Source organism: Peromyscus californicus, unplaced genomic scaffold (assembly GCF_007827085.1).
Source record: "Peromyscus californicus insignis strain IS unplaced genomic scaffold, ASM782708v3 Scaffold_12__1_contigs__length_115047231, whole genome shotgun sequence".
NCBI lineage: Eukaryota > Metazoa > Chordata > Mammalia > Rodentia > Cricetidae > Peromyscus > Peromyscus californicus.
Window position 1 is genome coordinate 90,140,385 of NW_026294413.1, and position 17,413 is coordinate 90,157,797.

Sequence of the window (17,413 nt, forward strand, 5' to 3'; positions counted from 1 at the left end):
AGCCCGCTCTCCCCACACTGGAGAAGGTGCCTCATTCTAAAGCTTCCTGGAAACTTCTAGCCTGTCTTGGTGGTGGTTTTGTTTTTGAGACAGTCTTACTAGGCAGCCTAGGTGGGTTTCAAAGCTTGTGATCTACCTGCCCCTTGCCCTTGCCACCAGAGTGTCGGAATTACAAAAATGTACCAGCATGCCTAGCTTTAAAAGAAGTAAATTAAAAAAAAAATTTTTAAAACCTATGGAATAGGGAGATAATTCAATTAGTAAAGTCTTGCAAGTCTGAGAACCCAAATTCAATCCCCAGAATCCATTGCAGTGGAGGAGGGTGGGGATGTGGTGCTTTGTGTTTGCAATCCTGGCACCAGGGGAGTGGAGAGCCCAGGGCTCACTGGCCAGCCGGCCCAGCCTACTTGACAAGTTCCAGGCCAGTGACAGACTCTGTGTCAAAAGACAAGGTAGATGGCCCTGATGAGTGACACCATCTGGCCTCCACACACACCTGAACATACACCTACTTGTATGTACATGAATATGCATGCAAACACATACACACACACACACACACACACACACACACACACACACACACACACACACACTCTTACTAATGCCTTTATAATGACTATCAACTAGACAAAACCCATGCCCAGGAACAAAGTGTATTAAAACCAGGCTTTCCTCTGGCCAATCGAAAGCATAGGCAGATCCACGGGTTCTCATCCACAGCTTGAAATGAAGCAAAAAGAAGAGCAAGCCTCAGACCTCCTCACCCTCCCACCCGCCACGTGGGAATTTAAAAGGAATCACAGAGAGGGCCCGGGGAGGGGGAGATGCAGTGGAGACCCCAAAGATGTCCCGTCCCCAAGAAACGTTCCTTCCCACCAATCCAGCTGGTCCCTTCTTTGCACCGGGTCTTCACGACAAGCTCCTGTGAGCTGCTCAAGCCCTTGAGAAGGACAGGAAAGTGCTCTCCTCACTCCCTGCTCTTGGTCAGACTAAAGAATTCTATCAGCTTTATTTCCTGGGTAGAGACTGTGTAGAGACAGCAGTCCATGTGTGCTCACGGGATACATGGACGAGTATTTCTAACAGGCCAATGCTGATCCAGACCATCCTCTCCCCCTGGGGACCCTCTGATGGGACCAGGTGGCTTAGGAACAGCTGACCAAGGCTTCTTGCCTTTCCTTTGGCCCCGATATTAGATTTTTTTTTTAAGGGCAATGGAAGAGTTATTAACACTCCTCCACTGGAAAATGTTTGTGGTCACAGCTCAGTGTGCCTGTGACATCTGCTGACAAAGGACTCCCACATCAGAGGATCGAGTGAGACCTCAGAGTCAAACCTCCTCCAGCTTCCCCTATTGCATCTAGACCGACCTACTTCACTCCTCCTTATCTGTGGGGCTTGGTTTGATTTTTCTAATGAATCACGTGAGGGGTGCTTTGAGAGGCGGCCTAATTAAAACATAGTCTAGTGTTGGCCAGAATACAAAAGGCAAAGTATACAGTGGAGCCCTCTCTCTGCATGCGCCTCCTTCCACCATCCCAGGAGGCAGAGAGAATGACTTGGAGGAAGTCGCCACTCAGCAACCAGAAGAATCTTCCCAAACACAGACCACACCCTTGCTTAGCATAGACTCCCCGCAGCCAGCTGAAGTCTTAGGCGTTGCCTTGAAGGTTCTTGCCCATTATCTTCTAGCTCCATCTGCTTAAGAACAGCACAGTCCATCCTACCACAAAGCCTTTGCACCTGCCGATCCCTGGTCACACTTCCTCTCTTCTTCCCATAGACCCAGTCACTTCCTTTTCTTCTCTCAGCTTCCACTTCCCCCAGGGAGATGCCCTTGACCTCTCATGACTAAAAGTCAAGGTCCTTGGTTAAATATCCTAACAGCAGAATGCTGCTTTCACATTTGAATTTTTCCCCCCTCCCATTGTTATTATATCCCTGCTGCCCAGACCATTAAAACTCTCTCCACCGCTGGACTGTTATGGTTTGAATAAAAAAATGTCCCCCAAAGACCATATGCTAGAAACATGGCTGCTTGCTCATGGGCTTTGGGGAAGCAGCCAGGCTAGGAGCACCCAGACCTCATTGGTTAAGTAATGCAATGATTGTATTGTAATGGATTTATAGTTTGATGAGCTTTGGGGTGGTGACAGAAACTCGGAAGGTGGGACCTAGCTGAAGGGGATGGATTCATCTGTCCCTGTCTCCCTCTTCATGGTGACCAGGAGGTGGGCAACTTTTTTTCCACTACAGGCTCCAGGCCACGACATTCTTTCTGCTCCCCCATGTTCAAAGGAGTGGAGCTGAACAGCCTTGACTAAAGCCATGTGTGAAAATAAAGAAGCCATTCTTTAAGTTGACTTTCGTGGGTACTTTGTCTGCAATGAAAAGCTCACCCCAACCTTCACTGGCCTGCTCACCTTGAGTGCAGAGAAGGCACAGGACACACCCTCTAATCAGTAAGGATATGAATGGACCAGAAACAGAACCAAATGACGTGGCCATTGAGGATGTTCCATACCAGAAATGTATTCCAAGTCACAGAGAGATATTCCTAAGGGAAAGGGTCTCAGTAGCCCCTCCACACAGAAGATCTGAAATACGACTGGAAACCTTCCTTCCCACAGACGCATACATGCCTCTTTGAGACCACATCACATGGACTATAACGTCATCTCAATGTCTACTCTACATCACCCTTGCTTCAAACACAAACCCCCAAACTAAACCAACCTCCCAGGTCCCTGAGGCAATTTTGTTTCTGACTCTGGTTTCCTAGGAGCCCATCCATCATGTGTAACACACAGCGACACCTCCCACAAAATATTGCTGTTTTCAGGAGGTTTCCTCACCAGGCTCCAGAAGAAACCCATTTGTCATTTCAGGAACTCTACCTCCCCATGGGGATGACCAGCACAATGGCCAGCACTCATTTCTGTAGTCTGGCAGTCATTTCAAGTTCAGCCGTCCCGATTCCTGGTTATGTACTGAAGGAGAATCATCACTGAGGAAACACAGCAATATGTAAAATTGCAGCATGGCAGAAAACACAATGTCATGGGGCACAGTTGCTAGAAAGGAGAGTGATCCTGTCCACCACAACACAGAGTGAGTGGAGACTGAGCTGCCGACTGCTGTGGAGAACACACCGTCAGGGACCTGTGTACCACGACCGCCATCGACTCACTTCTTTCCTCTAAGACCCCCATCTCCCAAAGCTTCCAGAATCTCTCAAAGTAGCATATCAGGTGGGGAATGGCTATTCGAGACATAAGCCTACGAGCGACATTTGAGCTTCAAACTGTAACAGACACTGAGGAGTGACTGTTGGTGTGCTTCAAAATTCATGAACAAAATTCACCCTCAAGGTGAAGCTATCAGGTGAGACCTCTGGGAATTAATTAGGTCATGGGGGTGGGGCCCTCACGCCTGGGGTTAGTGCCCTTAAAGAGATCCCAAAAAACACTTATTCTTTTTCTTCCAAACAAGAGTACAAGAAACCTACAGGCTGCAACCCTGAAAGAGGCCCTTGCCAGAACACAGCTGTGTCTCCATCCTGTTCTCAGATCAGTCACTGATAAGGCAGCCAGGCTATGGTAATTTTTTAAAGCAGCCTGAATGAGATCTTATTTAAAGCACACTTGTCTCTGTTAGCTGTGAGTGAGTTGTGTTTCTTTTGGGTTACCTGCTGATTTAAACAAAACGACACACAGGTATGTGGGTGGGTGGGAGGGAGGGAAGCAGGGAGGGAGGGAGAGAGGCAGGCAGGCAGGCAGACCTTTCTCTTAAGTTTGGTATGATTAAGCGGACTGGACTTTATTTTATTATTTCATTTTTTACCATCTTTGAGGCTTATAGTCAGTAGAAGCATCTAAAGCTTGCGCATACTTTCCTCTTCAAGTAAATTATTCCTACAAGGCAGGTAGGGGTCGGTCTGTCAGGGTCTCAGCATCACTGACTCAGCATCATGGTTCCCCCATGAGCCCTGGAAGGAGACTGGGAAAGAACTCTCTTTCTGGCTGAGAGAAGCAGACACACCTTCAGCTGCTAAAATGGGCCCCGTTTCATTTGAATGGGATTGGCCAGAATATACTCCGGGGTGAGACACAAACCACATGCTGGCATTCCACCACTGGCTTAGAACCCAGAATCTGCTCTTTCCCTGACCATGGGTAAACAAGCACTGAGTGTTGACTGGCGGCTCCTTGTGAATCCCTCACCTGGTAACCACGAGGCACAGTGAGTGGAGGCAAAGTCACTGAACGGAAAGAAGAGGAGCCCCAAGAGAGGAATGTTGATATTCGCCGAAAATTTCCAGGCCTACCATTATCCTGAGAGACACTTGCAAGAGCGACGGAGGCGGAAGTGGATGGATGGCACTGGCCCTCTATGTGCGGTGTGGATGGCATGTGTGCTGCACAGTCCCAACAGCCTCCATCGTTAGGCTGACTCCTCTACTACCTCAGAGAGGCCCTGCGCTGTTTTAACTAATCTCGCTCTGTCCGTCACAAAGTTTGTTCAGGGAGGCCTTGGTTTTCCTCTTGTTGGTTTTCATTGAAAAAAATGAAGGAATGTATGTGTAGAGGAAGAAAGCCATTCTTAAAATGCTGCCAAGATAAAGCGAGTCTTGTTTCCAGTAACTTTCAAAGACAACTTAAGGCAATGATGAAGTCATCCATTTATGTAACCAGTATTCATCCAACTTAGTCTGTGTCAGCTATGGCTCTAGATGTTCAGAATGTAAAAAAAAGTAAGGCATATTCTAATGTAGAGAGACAGATAATACAATACATGACTGTGACACAGCACAGCTTCCACTGTGAGAGGGTTTTCTTTTTCTTTAATTTGCATTTTTGGTTTTTAATTATTTTTATTTTTTTGGGTTTTTTTGGGGGGGAGATTGCAAGAATGGAGGGCAGATACAGAGGGATAGGAAGCTGAGTGGACTTGGGGTACATGATATGATCACAAAGAATCAATAAAAAGTAAAATAAAACAAGATATATATGGTATGGCAGGTGAAGTAAATATTATGAAAAAAAAAAAAAAGCCAGATAAGAGAAAAAGGGGGTCCTAATGTGAAGGGGTGGGATGGGTTTGCTATTTCCAATGAAAGGACAGAAAACGCCTTTTTATGAGCATCTGAAGGAAACTGAGGCAGAAGTCACGTGAGTGACTATCAAACTGGCTTTCTACAGAGGGGGATGGCAAATGCAGACAAAGGCGCTGAGGTGCAAGGCAGCGGCATGGGTGGAGAGGTTGGGACACTCGGGACACAGGGAAGGAGGGACATTGTGGCGGTGAGTCAGAAGAGGAGCACTGTGCTGGGTTTTGACACCAGGAGAGCATGTCAAAGCCACTAAAACCGAGGGAAGCGTGGGGGATCCACGGAGCTGTCTCCCCAGCCTGCAGACATCAAGCTTTAGATGGAGCATCCAGGGTAGAAACAAAATAACTTGCCCTTCACCACCACTGTTGAGATCCGCCTTTGGAAATGGTTTCGTTTGAATTTGTTTGTTTTTCTTTGATGCCCATGATGTAAAACAGTGTGAAGCAGCAGGAGAAGGAAAGCTGAAAACCTGAAGCGGGCTGGCTGCTCCTGCAGTCTAACGCTGAAGTGGGACCGTGCTCAGGAGTCTGTATTTTCATTTTTTCCTTCATTACTGCTTGCACTAGAGTGCGAGAATGGTCATTGTTTAGATCTGGGCTCTATTAAACACAACACAACTGTTCCTCATTGGAGAATTACGGTTTAAAAAGAACTATGTTCAATGTTTTATGAAATAATAAACAACAGTACAAAAGGAGGAAACAACACTGGCCGGGGGGGGGGGGGGGGGGGGGGGGTAGAGGGGCAACTGCGGTATATCCATGCAGTAGAATATTTTCTAGTGATAAAAACATAGTAAGAAAACAAAAACAAAAACAAAAACGCACAGTAAGAGATCGAAGTTATGAAAGGCAGAGGAAACTGATATACATCACTCAGGGAAAGAAACTCATCTGGGAAGGCCACACACACACACACACACACACACACACACACACACACACACACTTTGAGATGCCAACCATGTGACATGTTGAAAAAGCTGTCCTCACTCGTGTCTGTTAGGGAAGAACAGGCAGCAAGGGGGGCTTCTACAGCGAGCACAGCCAGCGGGCCACTGGGGCAGGAAGGGCACTTGGGTTGAAGAAGCTCAAAGTCAGCCTGGGAAACAGCAAGGCCCCATCTCAAAATAAACAGGCAAATAAAGTCTGTGTAAAAGGGTAGGGGGCCACCACAAAGCACGAACCTTCAAGGTGCCATGTCCTTAAAAGGCCCCTACACCTGCCGGGCAGTGGCAGTGGCTCACCCCTGTGTATCTGTGAGTTCGAGGCCAGCCTATCTACAGAGAGAGTTCCAGGACAGTCAGGGATACACAGAGAAACCCTGTCTTGAAAAACCAAAATAAATAAATAAATAAATAAATAAAGCCACTACACTAACGCTATCTCTGCATCCATTTATGTCTAAGTATCTTTCAAAGAGTTTCCACTCCCTGGTAACTAGGTATTCAAATGTATGAGTCTATGGGGGCCATTCTCTTTGTTTGTTTGTTTGTTTGTTTGTTTGTTTGTTTGTTTTTCAAGACCGACAGGGTTTCTCTGTGTAGCCCTGGCTGTCCTGGAGTTCACTCTTTAGAACAGGCTGTCCTGGAACTCACTCTTTAGACCGGGCTGGCCTGGAACTTGGAGAACCACCTCCCAAGTGCTGGGTTTAAAGGCATGCCACCAACACTGCCTGGCATGGGGGCTGCTCTTATCCAAACCACTACACTGGTGTTTTCTGCACTTACTACAAGCAAGGGGCGAAGTTCTTTAGTAAACTAAATCATTTCCATCTCCACAGCTTTAAGGAAGGATGTTGCTATGAACTCAGTTTTACGGGTGAGAAAACTGAGAGGCACAGAGTCAAGTTCTGTCCCCCAAGCCTCCAAAGATTGTAATTCTGATCATAAGTCTAAACAGACATTACAGAACCCTTATTTAACCCGAACCCCACTGCTACCATCCCACTGGGAGCCCAAAAAGACAGCTATGCCGACCTGCTTGTACTGAAGCCGTAGCATCTGAGAGGCTCTTGAAAGTCCTGGGGTTTGTCACTGAAAAGCTCACGCAGTTGTTTGGCCCTTGACATAGCAATCCTAATGACAGACCAGGCCAAAAGAAAGATGCAGTGTGCTTATGTTAACAGTGGTCAAACCTGACTTCAGATGGCAGACTCAGATCAACCTTCTGAAAGTGGGGTGCCTGCTACCTTAACCCCCAAAGGATTCTACAGGCAGCATGAACAACGGTGCATCCCCAACGTGCAGGCCCACAGATTGCAGATGAGCGTGTGCTGACGATGGCTGATCTCCACAGCCTGCCTGGTCCCCTGGGCAATAAAAGCATTATTAAAATCTGCCACATAATCCATCAAGGCCTCCTGCTGACTGAGGAAGGCTAATCTCCCTAGGTAGCAAGTTCCAGAATGGCCAACAAGAAACCAACCTGCAGAAAAGCTATCTGTTTTAATTATCTGGACGCTGTGAGAAGAGATAAAATCATCTTTGTTACTCTGTGTCTGGTTGAACAAATTCTAACAGTGAACATGGCTTTGCTCCACGGAGACAGAAAAGCTGAGTGTCCATGCAGCACCACAAGTCACTGGAATAAACAGGGAAATGAAAACATGGGTGTGTCCGCCACATACTTCACAGGGTGCTAATGTGACCAACTAAATGGCCTGTCAATCATTCAGCACTCAAGCTGCAGAGCCAAAGGCTTTTCTTTCTTTCATATCCTGGGCCGTGCAGGGAAACTCTGCCCTGCAATCTCCTGGGTTTGAATCTACAGGCTTCGACTCTGAGGCCACAGCTCAGGTATCCAATCCTCAATGTCCTCATCTTCAGAAAGGGGCAGGGGACCGCTTGGAGAATTAAGTGAGGGATTTGGAAAGCACAGGACAGATGAGTACTTAAAGCACCCCTCAAGGTTGTGCTGTTTGCTAATACAATAATAAGTCCACGGGCACTAGGATGTGGAGGGCAGCACAACAGCCAGGTCTAGCCTTGGCTTCCACACACCCATCTGCCTCACCCTAATGGGGTAACAAATAGACGAAGAGATGATATGTGGGTAGTCTCATGTCCACCAGGCTGTAAGCACTCACTCGGCAGTGGTGACTATTGCTGTGTGTGTAACGGGTCTCACTTAGGTGACTACTGCCATGTGTCTCTAACAGGTCTCGGATCACCACAGTCTACTGTGAAGAGTCCAGCAATTGAGTCCTCACATCCCTGACATTCTGATTCATGTCTACACTAGAAAACTCATGACTGTGAAATAAAATGAAGCTGCTCTGACACACCCTCTGAGGAACCCAGCCTCATTCATTCATTCACTCATTCATTCATTCATTCCAGACATGTTTAGGGAGCACCTGTGACAAATACTGTTTACTGTGACAGAGTTCATAGGTTATCAGTAAACTTGTAAACAAAGCCTGACTGTATCACATACTGTAATAAATTCAGAACAGTCTGCCGAATGATCAGAGTCCAAAAGATCTCCTAGCTTTAAACGTCTGGATAAATACACTAATCTCAGCTTCTGTCCTAGAATTTTTAAATTCCACCTACTTTTCCTTTTAAAATGCACTGACTTTCCAATGTTTCTTTCTCCCTTCCAGTCATCCATACAATGGAAGAGACGCTGATCCTATCTTTAGCCAACGTTTATTGAGCATCTACTACAGGTTAAGGCCTGTGCGGGTTGCTGAGCACACGGCAAAGGCAGAACACAGACTTACTTGTCAAAAGCTCTGAGACTGTCTGGGAAGACTGAGAAGCAGGCATCACAACACTGGATAGTAACAGCTGTGACAGGCGCATGTCTGTGATGTCGGGAGGATGGGGAAACGGAATGGAGAATGGCCGGAGGGAGAAATGCAAGGAACCCTGGCAAGTCTTGGTGGGCAGTTGGATATGCAGGACACGTGGGTGAGAGTCATGAGAAGTGCTGGGAGAATAGTGTGTATTCCACACATGGAGGGAACATGCGCAAAGGCCCAGTGACAAGATGAAGCCGAACGATTCTGAGAAACGATAGAAAGCCAGCATGGAAAGCTTGTATGTGGAGCAGGTGAGAGGCAGTGGTTCAGGTTAAGGCAGGGCAGGAAGGCAGGGCTCAGATGGGGCTGCTTTGGGAGTCCTCACAGAGCCTGGGACCTGGAGGTGGGGATTATAAACATCCTGGTGGTATAGGAAGACAGGGAGGCCAGGAGGCGGCCCCAGGCATACACATTATGGTCTCCGTTATGGAGGGAGCCCTGAGATCACTCCCCTGCACAAAGGCTGCAGCTGACCTGTTTTCTTATCTCTCATTAGGAGAGGGAAAGAGCAAGATCTGAATATGTCTAAACGCTTCACAGGGGACAGAAGAGGTGTTGTCACAACCGAAGGAACTCAGAAGCCTCAGGTGTAGTACACACTCCCCAAGTATCCCTTGCAGGAGCTTCAGGAGGACTTATCTTGGTCCCTGTAAATTGGCAAAGAAAATATAGGAAGGATGCGAATGCTAATCTGCAGCCCCCCTCACCCCTGGGGGTGGGGCGCAAATCTCAGGCCCATACCCCACCTTCCACAGAGAAGCCTCGCTAGTATTGAAAGGAAGTGCCACTGCCAGCCTCACTGTCACAGCCATGAGGGCCCTCTGAAGGAGGGGGACAAAGGTCCACAAGTCCCTCCCAGGCTTAGCGAGGGAATGGTGATGCTTCATCAGAGGGATGGACCAGACGAGCTGGGAATGAGTCTCTCCTGCCAGGCTCCACAGACGCTATCCAGCATCTCCAGCATCTCCAAGTTCTGCTTCCACCTCCCACTGACAGCGGGGACAGAAGGCTGCTCTGGGGCTGTAACCAGTGAGCCAGGAATTCCAGAGCTTGGATTTCATCCTGCTGAGTAAAGGGATTACACAAGCATATTCTTGGATGCCCATCAATGTTATTTATAACAGAGAAAAGTCTGCGCTTACATAAATTCCTAAGAAGAGATGGGCTGAATGAATTCGGTGCCTTCATCTGACGATGTATTGTTTAAAATAATGTTTTGTTTTTTAAAGAATATTGTGGGATGCAGTGATGTACTCTCTCAAACAGTGAGGGGAAAGTCCCAAAATAAATGGATAGGTACCGTGACCCCAACTTTTAAAACTGCATGTGCTTATGGGCCTGCAAGATGGCGTTTGCTAATCCAGCCTAATGACCTGGATTCAATCCCCAGGACTCACAGGCTGGAAGGCGAGAACCAACTCTTGTAAGTTGCCCTCCAACCTCCACACAGGTGCCACAGCACATGTGTGGGCACATACACACACGTATAAATAGAAATTTTTAAATGATCACATGTGCTTACAGAAACTTGAAAGGCTGGCTCACAATACATACAATGTTTAGGAACGCGTGGACGTAGGATGTTTGTGGACACGGGAAGGCAGCAAACATTGAACCCGGCGGCACACCAGGCTTGCCAAGGCCCCGCTGCCACGGAAATATTTCCTCGGCGGCACTACTGCCTCTGAGTGTGTCTGAAACAGAATCACTTCATTCTGTTCCGCAGGTCTGAAATATGTTGCGAGGCAGACGTGATGAAGGGGCGTGTAAACCACAGGAAGCAGCCAGCACATCGAAACGCAGCCGCGGCTCTGAGGTGGGTCCTCGGTGAACCCCTTTGCACACAGCGCGTTATCACTGGGGTCTGCTGTTACGTCCAGCCCAGGGCTCGTGTGTTTCGGGCAGAGCCGAGCTGTGTGGGCAAACAGCTGGCTGTCCCGCCAAAGCCTTCGCAAGACATCCAGAACCCACTCAGGCATCTCTCACCCGTCAGGGTTTATTTAAAACAGCAAACTGCAGTGGGAGACGTGATCCTCCCACAAGCAGCCCACTCATATCCTCTGACGTGAGAGGAGATTGGGAGGCGGCTGCCAGGAGCCTTTTTCACTCTGCAAATGGTTCTCAAAAATATATGCTGCTTTACTTATTTTTTATTTTTGTTGTTTCTGAAATAGTTTGTGTTTGTTCTATTCTCTCCGGAAGCTGGGGGCTCAGGCACTGGATCAATTCAAGTGGTGGAGGAAAGTAAGACATCAATTATTTTGCCAGCTCTGGAGGCATTCCATCCTCCCCTGGGCTTCAAGACCTTCTAGTGCCCCCTGTAAAAGGGGGGCTCAACAAAAGGGCTTGGCCAGGGTCCACAAATGCCCAAGAATCACATGTGATTTAAGAGGTTGCTATAAAATTCAGTTTAGCCTCAAGCTCACAATTCTCCTGCCTCTGTCTCCTAAATGCTGGGATTGACTGCCTGTGTGTGCTAGCTACCACATTCAGCTTGACCGTTGCTTAATTGATGGGTGAATTCACCTGTGCAAACAATTCCTCGCTTTTTACATCACAAATACGTTTCTTTAAAAGGGGTACTTTTAGGGCTCCCTCCCTCCCTCCCTCTCTCCCTCTCTCCCTCTCTGTCCATCACTCTGTCTCTAATTCAAGAGTATGTACTAAAAGTCCATTATGTTCTCAGCATTAGGCTAAGATTGAACAGGAACCTGACCGACCCTTAAAAATGCCCACTCTCTTATCTAGCACTCTTGTTCAAAGCACACATGCATCCCATGGCTGTCTTACCCCTTAGGAAGTGGAATCAAAACTGAGAAGTACCTATCTTACTTTTCTCAACCCTCACATCCTCCACTGTGAGCCACTAACTGAAACCGACCCTTCTCCCCCGATACTTTCCACTTAGACACAGCAATAGGGTCAAAACAACTCTTCAGCCAGTTGTGACACTGCCTGAGACCCTGCTACAGAGAAAGGGGGACTGCCCAAGTCTTTGGGTTAATGGCTATTTGGGGCAGAATTATGAAACAGCAACAACAGAAACTCCACCTCTTCAGCGCTGTTGCTGTAAGGACTCTCCTGGACATCACCACTCAGAAGCACAAAAACGAAGTCCTTTTGAGTGACAACTGATAAAGACCACTTCCTCACCAGAATAACTAATTCACTGGGCTCAGAGCTTTAGATACCGTTGCATTTATGGTGAAACATCTTCTCATGGGTCGCCCTACCCACCACTTAATTCAGTTTATTTCTGTTGGGGAATATTATTTTAAAGTGTATTACTTATGTTTATGTTGCATTTGTTTAACTCTGTGAAGCTGTGTTACTTTGCCTGTCTAAAACACCTGATGGCCTAATAAAGAACTGCAGGGCCAATAGCGAGGCAGGAGAAAGGGTAGGTGCGGCTGGCAGGCAGAGAGAATATATAGAAGGAGAAATCTGGAAAGAGGAGATCTAGGAGCCAAAGAAGGAAGAGGACTCCAGGGGCCAGCCACCTAGCTACACAGCAAGCCATAGAGTAAGAGTAAGATTTATAGACGTAAGAGAAGAGGAAAAGCCCAGAGGCAAAAGGTAGATGGGATAGTTAAGAAAAGCTGGCAAGAAACAAGCCAAACTAAGGCTGGGCATTTATAAATAAGAATAAGCCTCTGTGTGTGATTTATTTGGGAGCTGGATGGCGGGCCCCCCAAAAGAGCAAAAATAAGCAACAACATAGCTCATCTCCTCTGAGTGCACATGAGGTGCCAGGTTCAAAATGAGAAACTCCTTCCTGGCAATGCTTGGTTCTGCCACACTTCCTGTCACCTCTGTATGACTCTAAGAGTCATGGAGCTTGCAACACAACAGTCTCATGCCCTACAACAGCTTCCAGGTCTCTAACGTGTACAATTATTATATGTGGCAATAAATGGAGGAACCCTAGCCTACGTTCTGGAGATCTGTTTGCCAAGACTCAGACAAAAAGCCAAGTAAATCAGAAATAAGCCTGGCCATGGCTGAACCCTTAAGATAGCCCTATTAGTGAAATGGGGTAGGTTTTTCTTCTATGAAATCTCATTACTGTGACAAAGCATGATACATGAGTTGGTCAAGATAAGAGGAAACATCTGAAATTGCACAGGGGGAAAAATGAATAATTTCTAGATAATGATTTATCTGAAAACTAGGTGACCCGAATAGGAAGGAAGGCAAAACCAAATCACACTTAAAATTGCCAGTAATCCTTTCTGATCAGGGGTCAGCAGTTCTGATAAAAAAGCATTTAGAGACATGCATTCCTGAAAAATAAACACCAGCTTGCAGCTGAGAAAATTGTGTGCTGATGCAGGATCTTAGAAATGCCTGAACAAAAGTCTTGCCCTCCGCTCCCAGGTGGCTAGTATTTCATCTGCATCCAGGGACATTGAGATGCATGATGGCTAAGGACTCTGTAGATCCTGACAGTCTTTAGAGTCTAAAAATAAAGTTCAACAAAATTAAAAATACCTAAACACGCAAAAGATCTTATTGCTGATGAGAGAAGTTCCATAGCATCCCCTGTCAATAAGACAATATCCAATGAATAAAGAAAACCCCAGAAGAACATTGGTCTGTCTTGTCACCATGGCAACCTGGTAAACTAGCCCATCTCCATCAATCTAACGGCCTAAAGGACTAGGCTAGATAAACACCATATGGTGAAATAAAGACATCATTAACAGTCAGCTCAAGATCATTCCACCAAAGCGGTTACATCAGGAAATTTGGCAATAATTAAAAATAGCTAAAAGAGCATTGTTCATATTGGCAAATAAATGGCATTAAATGAAAACCTAATAATTCATATTCAGACCGTTTCCCATTTGCATAATGGTTTTAGAAGACCCATCGTCCAACCAAATGGAGAAGCTGAGGCACAGATAGTGGAAGTGGCTAGTCCAAGGTTCCACTGCTAAATACTGGAGCCTTCATACATCATAGGATGCTCTCACAGTCTCTGTTACATGGACGTTACATAGTGTTCCATGCATCTACAGTGCATGAATAGACAGGAGGAACCTGGGAGGCCTCAGTGCCCACTCTAGCCCCCAGCCTGGATAGTGAATGTAACACACACTTGAGGCGGCTTTTCAATTGCATCGGTCACAGGACCAGAGTCCATGCACAGGACGTCATCAAAATGAAACATCTTGGAAATCCAAAGGAGGCTTCCGACCTCTGCCATCACAAGCATTTGGCCACCATGTCACTGAGCCTCTTTTACAAGCTTGTGCTTTGCAGGGAAACATAATGCAGCTGATGTTTACTGGGCACCTACTAGGTACCAGGTGTTATGCTTGATTTTCTCATCTTTGTTGTTTTATTTGACTCACAAAGTCACATAGTCTTTTCAGCCTTATTTTCCAGATGAGGAATCACTCCACGTGAATGCTAAGTACAGAATCTTGACTAAGATCTGTTGGACCCAGAGCTGCTCATTCTACCTTTGCTAGGAGAATCTTCATCTAGCCTTTGTGCCATCCCGGGGCTGGGGTTTCAACTAAGCCACTGACTCCGCCCACCTCCCAAGGGAAAAACATCCACCCTATCTTCTTGAACCAGCCTCTCAAACTGCACCGTGGGATTAATCCAGATCCTATCCAGATGCCTAAGTTTATAATTCATTTTATGATGAAAAAAATACATGGACAATAAATAAGTTGGCTTAAAGTTCAAGTTGGCTACACAACCGTCTCCAGTAAAATGAAGAGATAAAAAAGAGAAAATCCTGTTGGTCACAACTCCACCGTCGGATGACGGAAGTCCACTTTAAGTACACAGCATGGTAACAAATAACATTCGTACTAAGAGTGATGTTGTCACGTTGTGCAGGGGCGGAGTGGGAAGCAGCAAGGATTGAACTTACGCTTATGTCAAGACTGCACAGGCTGATGGCATCTTCATCCTGGGCACTCTGCTTCCGCTTCCGCTGCAAGACAGATGGAGAAGCAGATTTTAAAGGCGACTGTGGCTTTGAACAGGGAAGGAAACAAGTAATCAAATAATGCATGCAACCCTTATCACTGCCACCATGTCACCCAAAAGTTTCAGCCAAGGATGCAAGGCAGTAGGTCCAAGAACCACGGGGAATTATTAAGCTCTGAGATGAGGTGACTGGTCTGCATTCTTATTATCATTCAATCCACCACACACACACTCTTCCTCTCTCTCTGTCTCTCGCTGTATTTTCCCCCCTAAACGTTTCCATATAACATTTAGAAATTTAGATACAAAGGTCTAATTCTAACTGACTCGGAAGAACAGATCGGAGTGGAAAGCAAATCTAATTTCCTTGGAAATATCCGTTCTAAACCTTGAACTGGGTCATGATGTAATCACAAGGCCACATTCTGGAAATAAACAGCCTCTAACCTTCCCACTGATAGCCATGAAAACTGAGGCTTAGGAATGGCAATAGATAGGGTAGCTGGGTAGTAGACACTTGCCTAGATCACAGGCGGCCTTGAATTCAATCCCCAGAAACACAAACGCAAACACGCACACACACTTCCTCCCCCCTCATATTTCAGAATCAGAATAGTCATTCTACTTCAGACATTTCAGATGAATTTATATAATTATGGCCACATTACTAAGTTAGATGCAGAAATATATTTTCCCCTTTATAAAGCAGAAAAGACATTTATCTATAGACTACAAGAAAGCACATCCAAGAGATGTCAGTTATCTTCTGCATCCTCAGGCCTGCCTGAGCCAAGTATTTCCTGGGTCCTCAAATCTGTCCCAATGCTGCTGAGAAGAAAACTGCCAGAAGACCAGAACTGCTGGTGTGACATCACGGGGCTGTCTGGAGACGGTTGCAGTCTGTAACACCCAAAGAAGCCCACCTCCTCTTCTCCCTCAGAACTCTAAATTTGAACAAGGCAGGGATTGGACAGCGACCAGAACTGCCTATGGTTGTGGGAAGCCAGCTCCCACCTTTTCAAGGGTTCTTATGAGGAGGAGAGAGGGATAAGAAAATACTAGGTAGAAAAAGACCTAATTGACGAAAAGAAAGACAGAAACACAGGATAGCTTCGGGAGGACCTGGGTCAATACCCAACGGCCTTTTCCGTTTATTCAAAAGGACGTTTTATAACAATGCCAAGGGGCGGGGCAAAAGACCTCCCCCTTGCTAGATCAAAGCACAACACACAGCCAAGTGTAGACCCTTCCAAACACCTGGTAACCATGCCCGTAGTCAAATCATCCCCTTATGCAGCTCTGCTGGGTAAAAAGCAAGCTCAGATTCTCGGACCCTGAGTAAGTTCTCACTAGGAAACCTCTGTGGTCTCCACACATGATCACTTGAACAAAGGCTTGCTGAGCAGGTGTCTACTATGTGGCAAGCTCTGTGTGTGCCTCCAGGAAGGCACAGGTTGGCAACTCCCATGGTTAAAGGATGCACATCCATGCAAGGGAGACACAGCAGATGTGATTTGCACACCCTAGATCCCATACGTTAGGAAAGTCATTTTCTTTCTCTGAATCACTCTTTCTTAATTCCAAGGTTGGGACGGCAGGGTGGTGGTGACATCAGTCCCAAAGAATGGAAAATAAATTATATCTTTGGTTTTCCTGTGGCACTGGCTATCGAACCCAGGGCCTTATGCATGTTAGGTGAGTGCTTTACTATTGAGCTACGCCCCAAGCCCCGACATCAATGCCAAGTAGAATACTGGTACATACAGCTGGTGCTCTAAAAGTAGGCTGGAAGATTTTGGAGGTACAGTGATGGAGGTCTTCTCATGGGAGGAGGCATTTTATAATAGGATGAACAAAAGCATCAGGTGAAGATGGGGAGTGGACTGGGGTTTCTTTTGATAAAGTCAGCTACTTAGCTCTAGTCATCAGCATCTCTGATCATTTCTCAGTGATTCTGCGGCAGTCTGTATCACTTCAGTGGGAAAGCTTAGAGGCCCTACAACTCTACTAGGCCAGAGGACCAATCCTCCCACTTCAGCCTCCCAACCAGCTTGGGCTACAGGCATGTGCCACTGCATCCAGCCAATATGGTACCTTTTGGAGACAGGTATGGCAAGCAATAGTTCCCATTTTACAGGTAAATAAACTGAGGTTGGCACAGATCAGCAGTTTGCTGGGAGTTCCACCCTATGGCACGGTACTCAGAATTCAGGAATCTGCTTCCAAAGGCAAAACCCTTCACACACAGTTTCCAGCAGGTGCAGCAGGAGTTCACATCTTACCCACCGCTGGGAATGTTCGGTGGAGTCTTGTGCCTGGAATACTGTCCTAAGGAATGCACAGCGGGGCAAGCAGGCAGATGTGTATCAACCAGCAACATGCGCTAAGTGAGCATGTGAGCAGCAGCTGCAGGGAGGCCCTGCTGCTTAGAGAAACCCAGGCCCTCCCGAGTTTAGCTTTTCTCCTGCCTTGAGATTCGTACTACCACCCCCGGGATCTGGATGGGGTGGGGGTGGGGCAGGAGGAAGCTTGAGTTCCAGA

The 17,413-nt window shown here is 46.7% G+C and overlaps 1 protein-coding gene across 1 annotated transcript in view; it reads right to left on the minus strand.

The window, feature by feature from the left end:
- The window catches only part of Arhgef3 (Rho guanine nucleotide exchange factor 3), a 283,566-nt gene that overhangs the window by 124,570 nt on the left and 141,583 nt on the right, over window positions 1-17,413 (minus strand). The window contains exon 4 of the mRNA XM_052733814.1: window positions 14,814-14,876. Coding sequence (XP_052589774.1) covers window positions 14,814-14,876 — 63 coding nt within the window. The remainder of the gene's footprint in view (window positions 1-14,813; window positions 14,877-17,413) is intronic.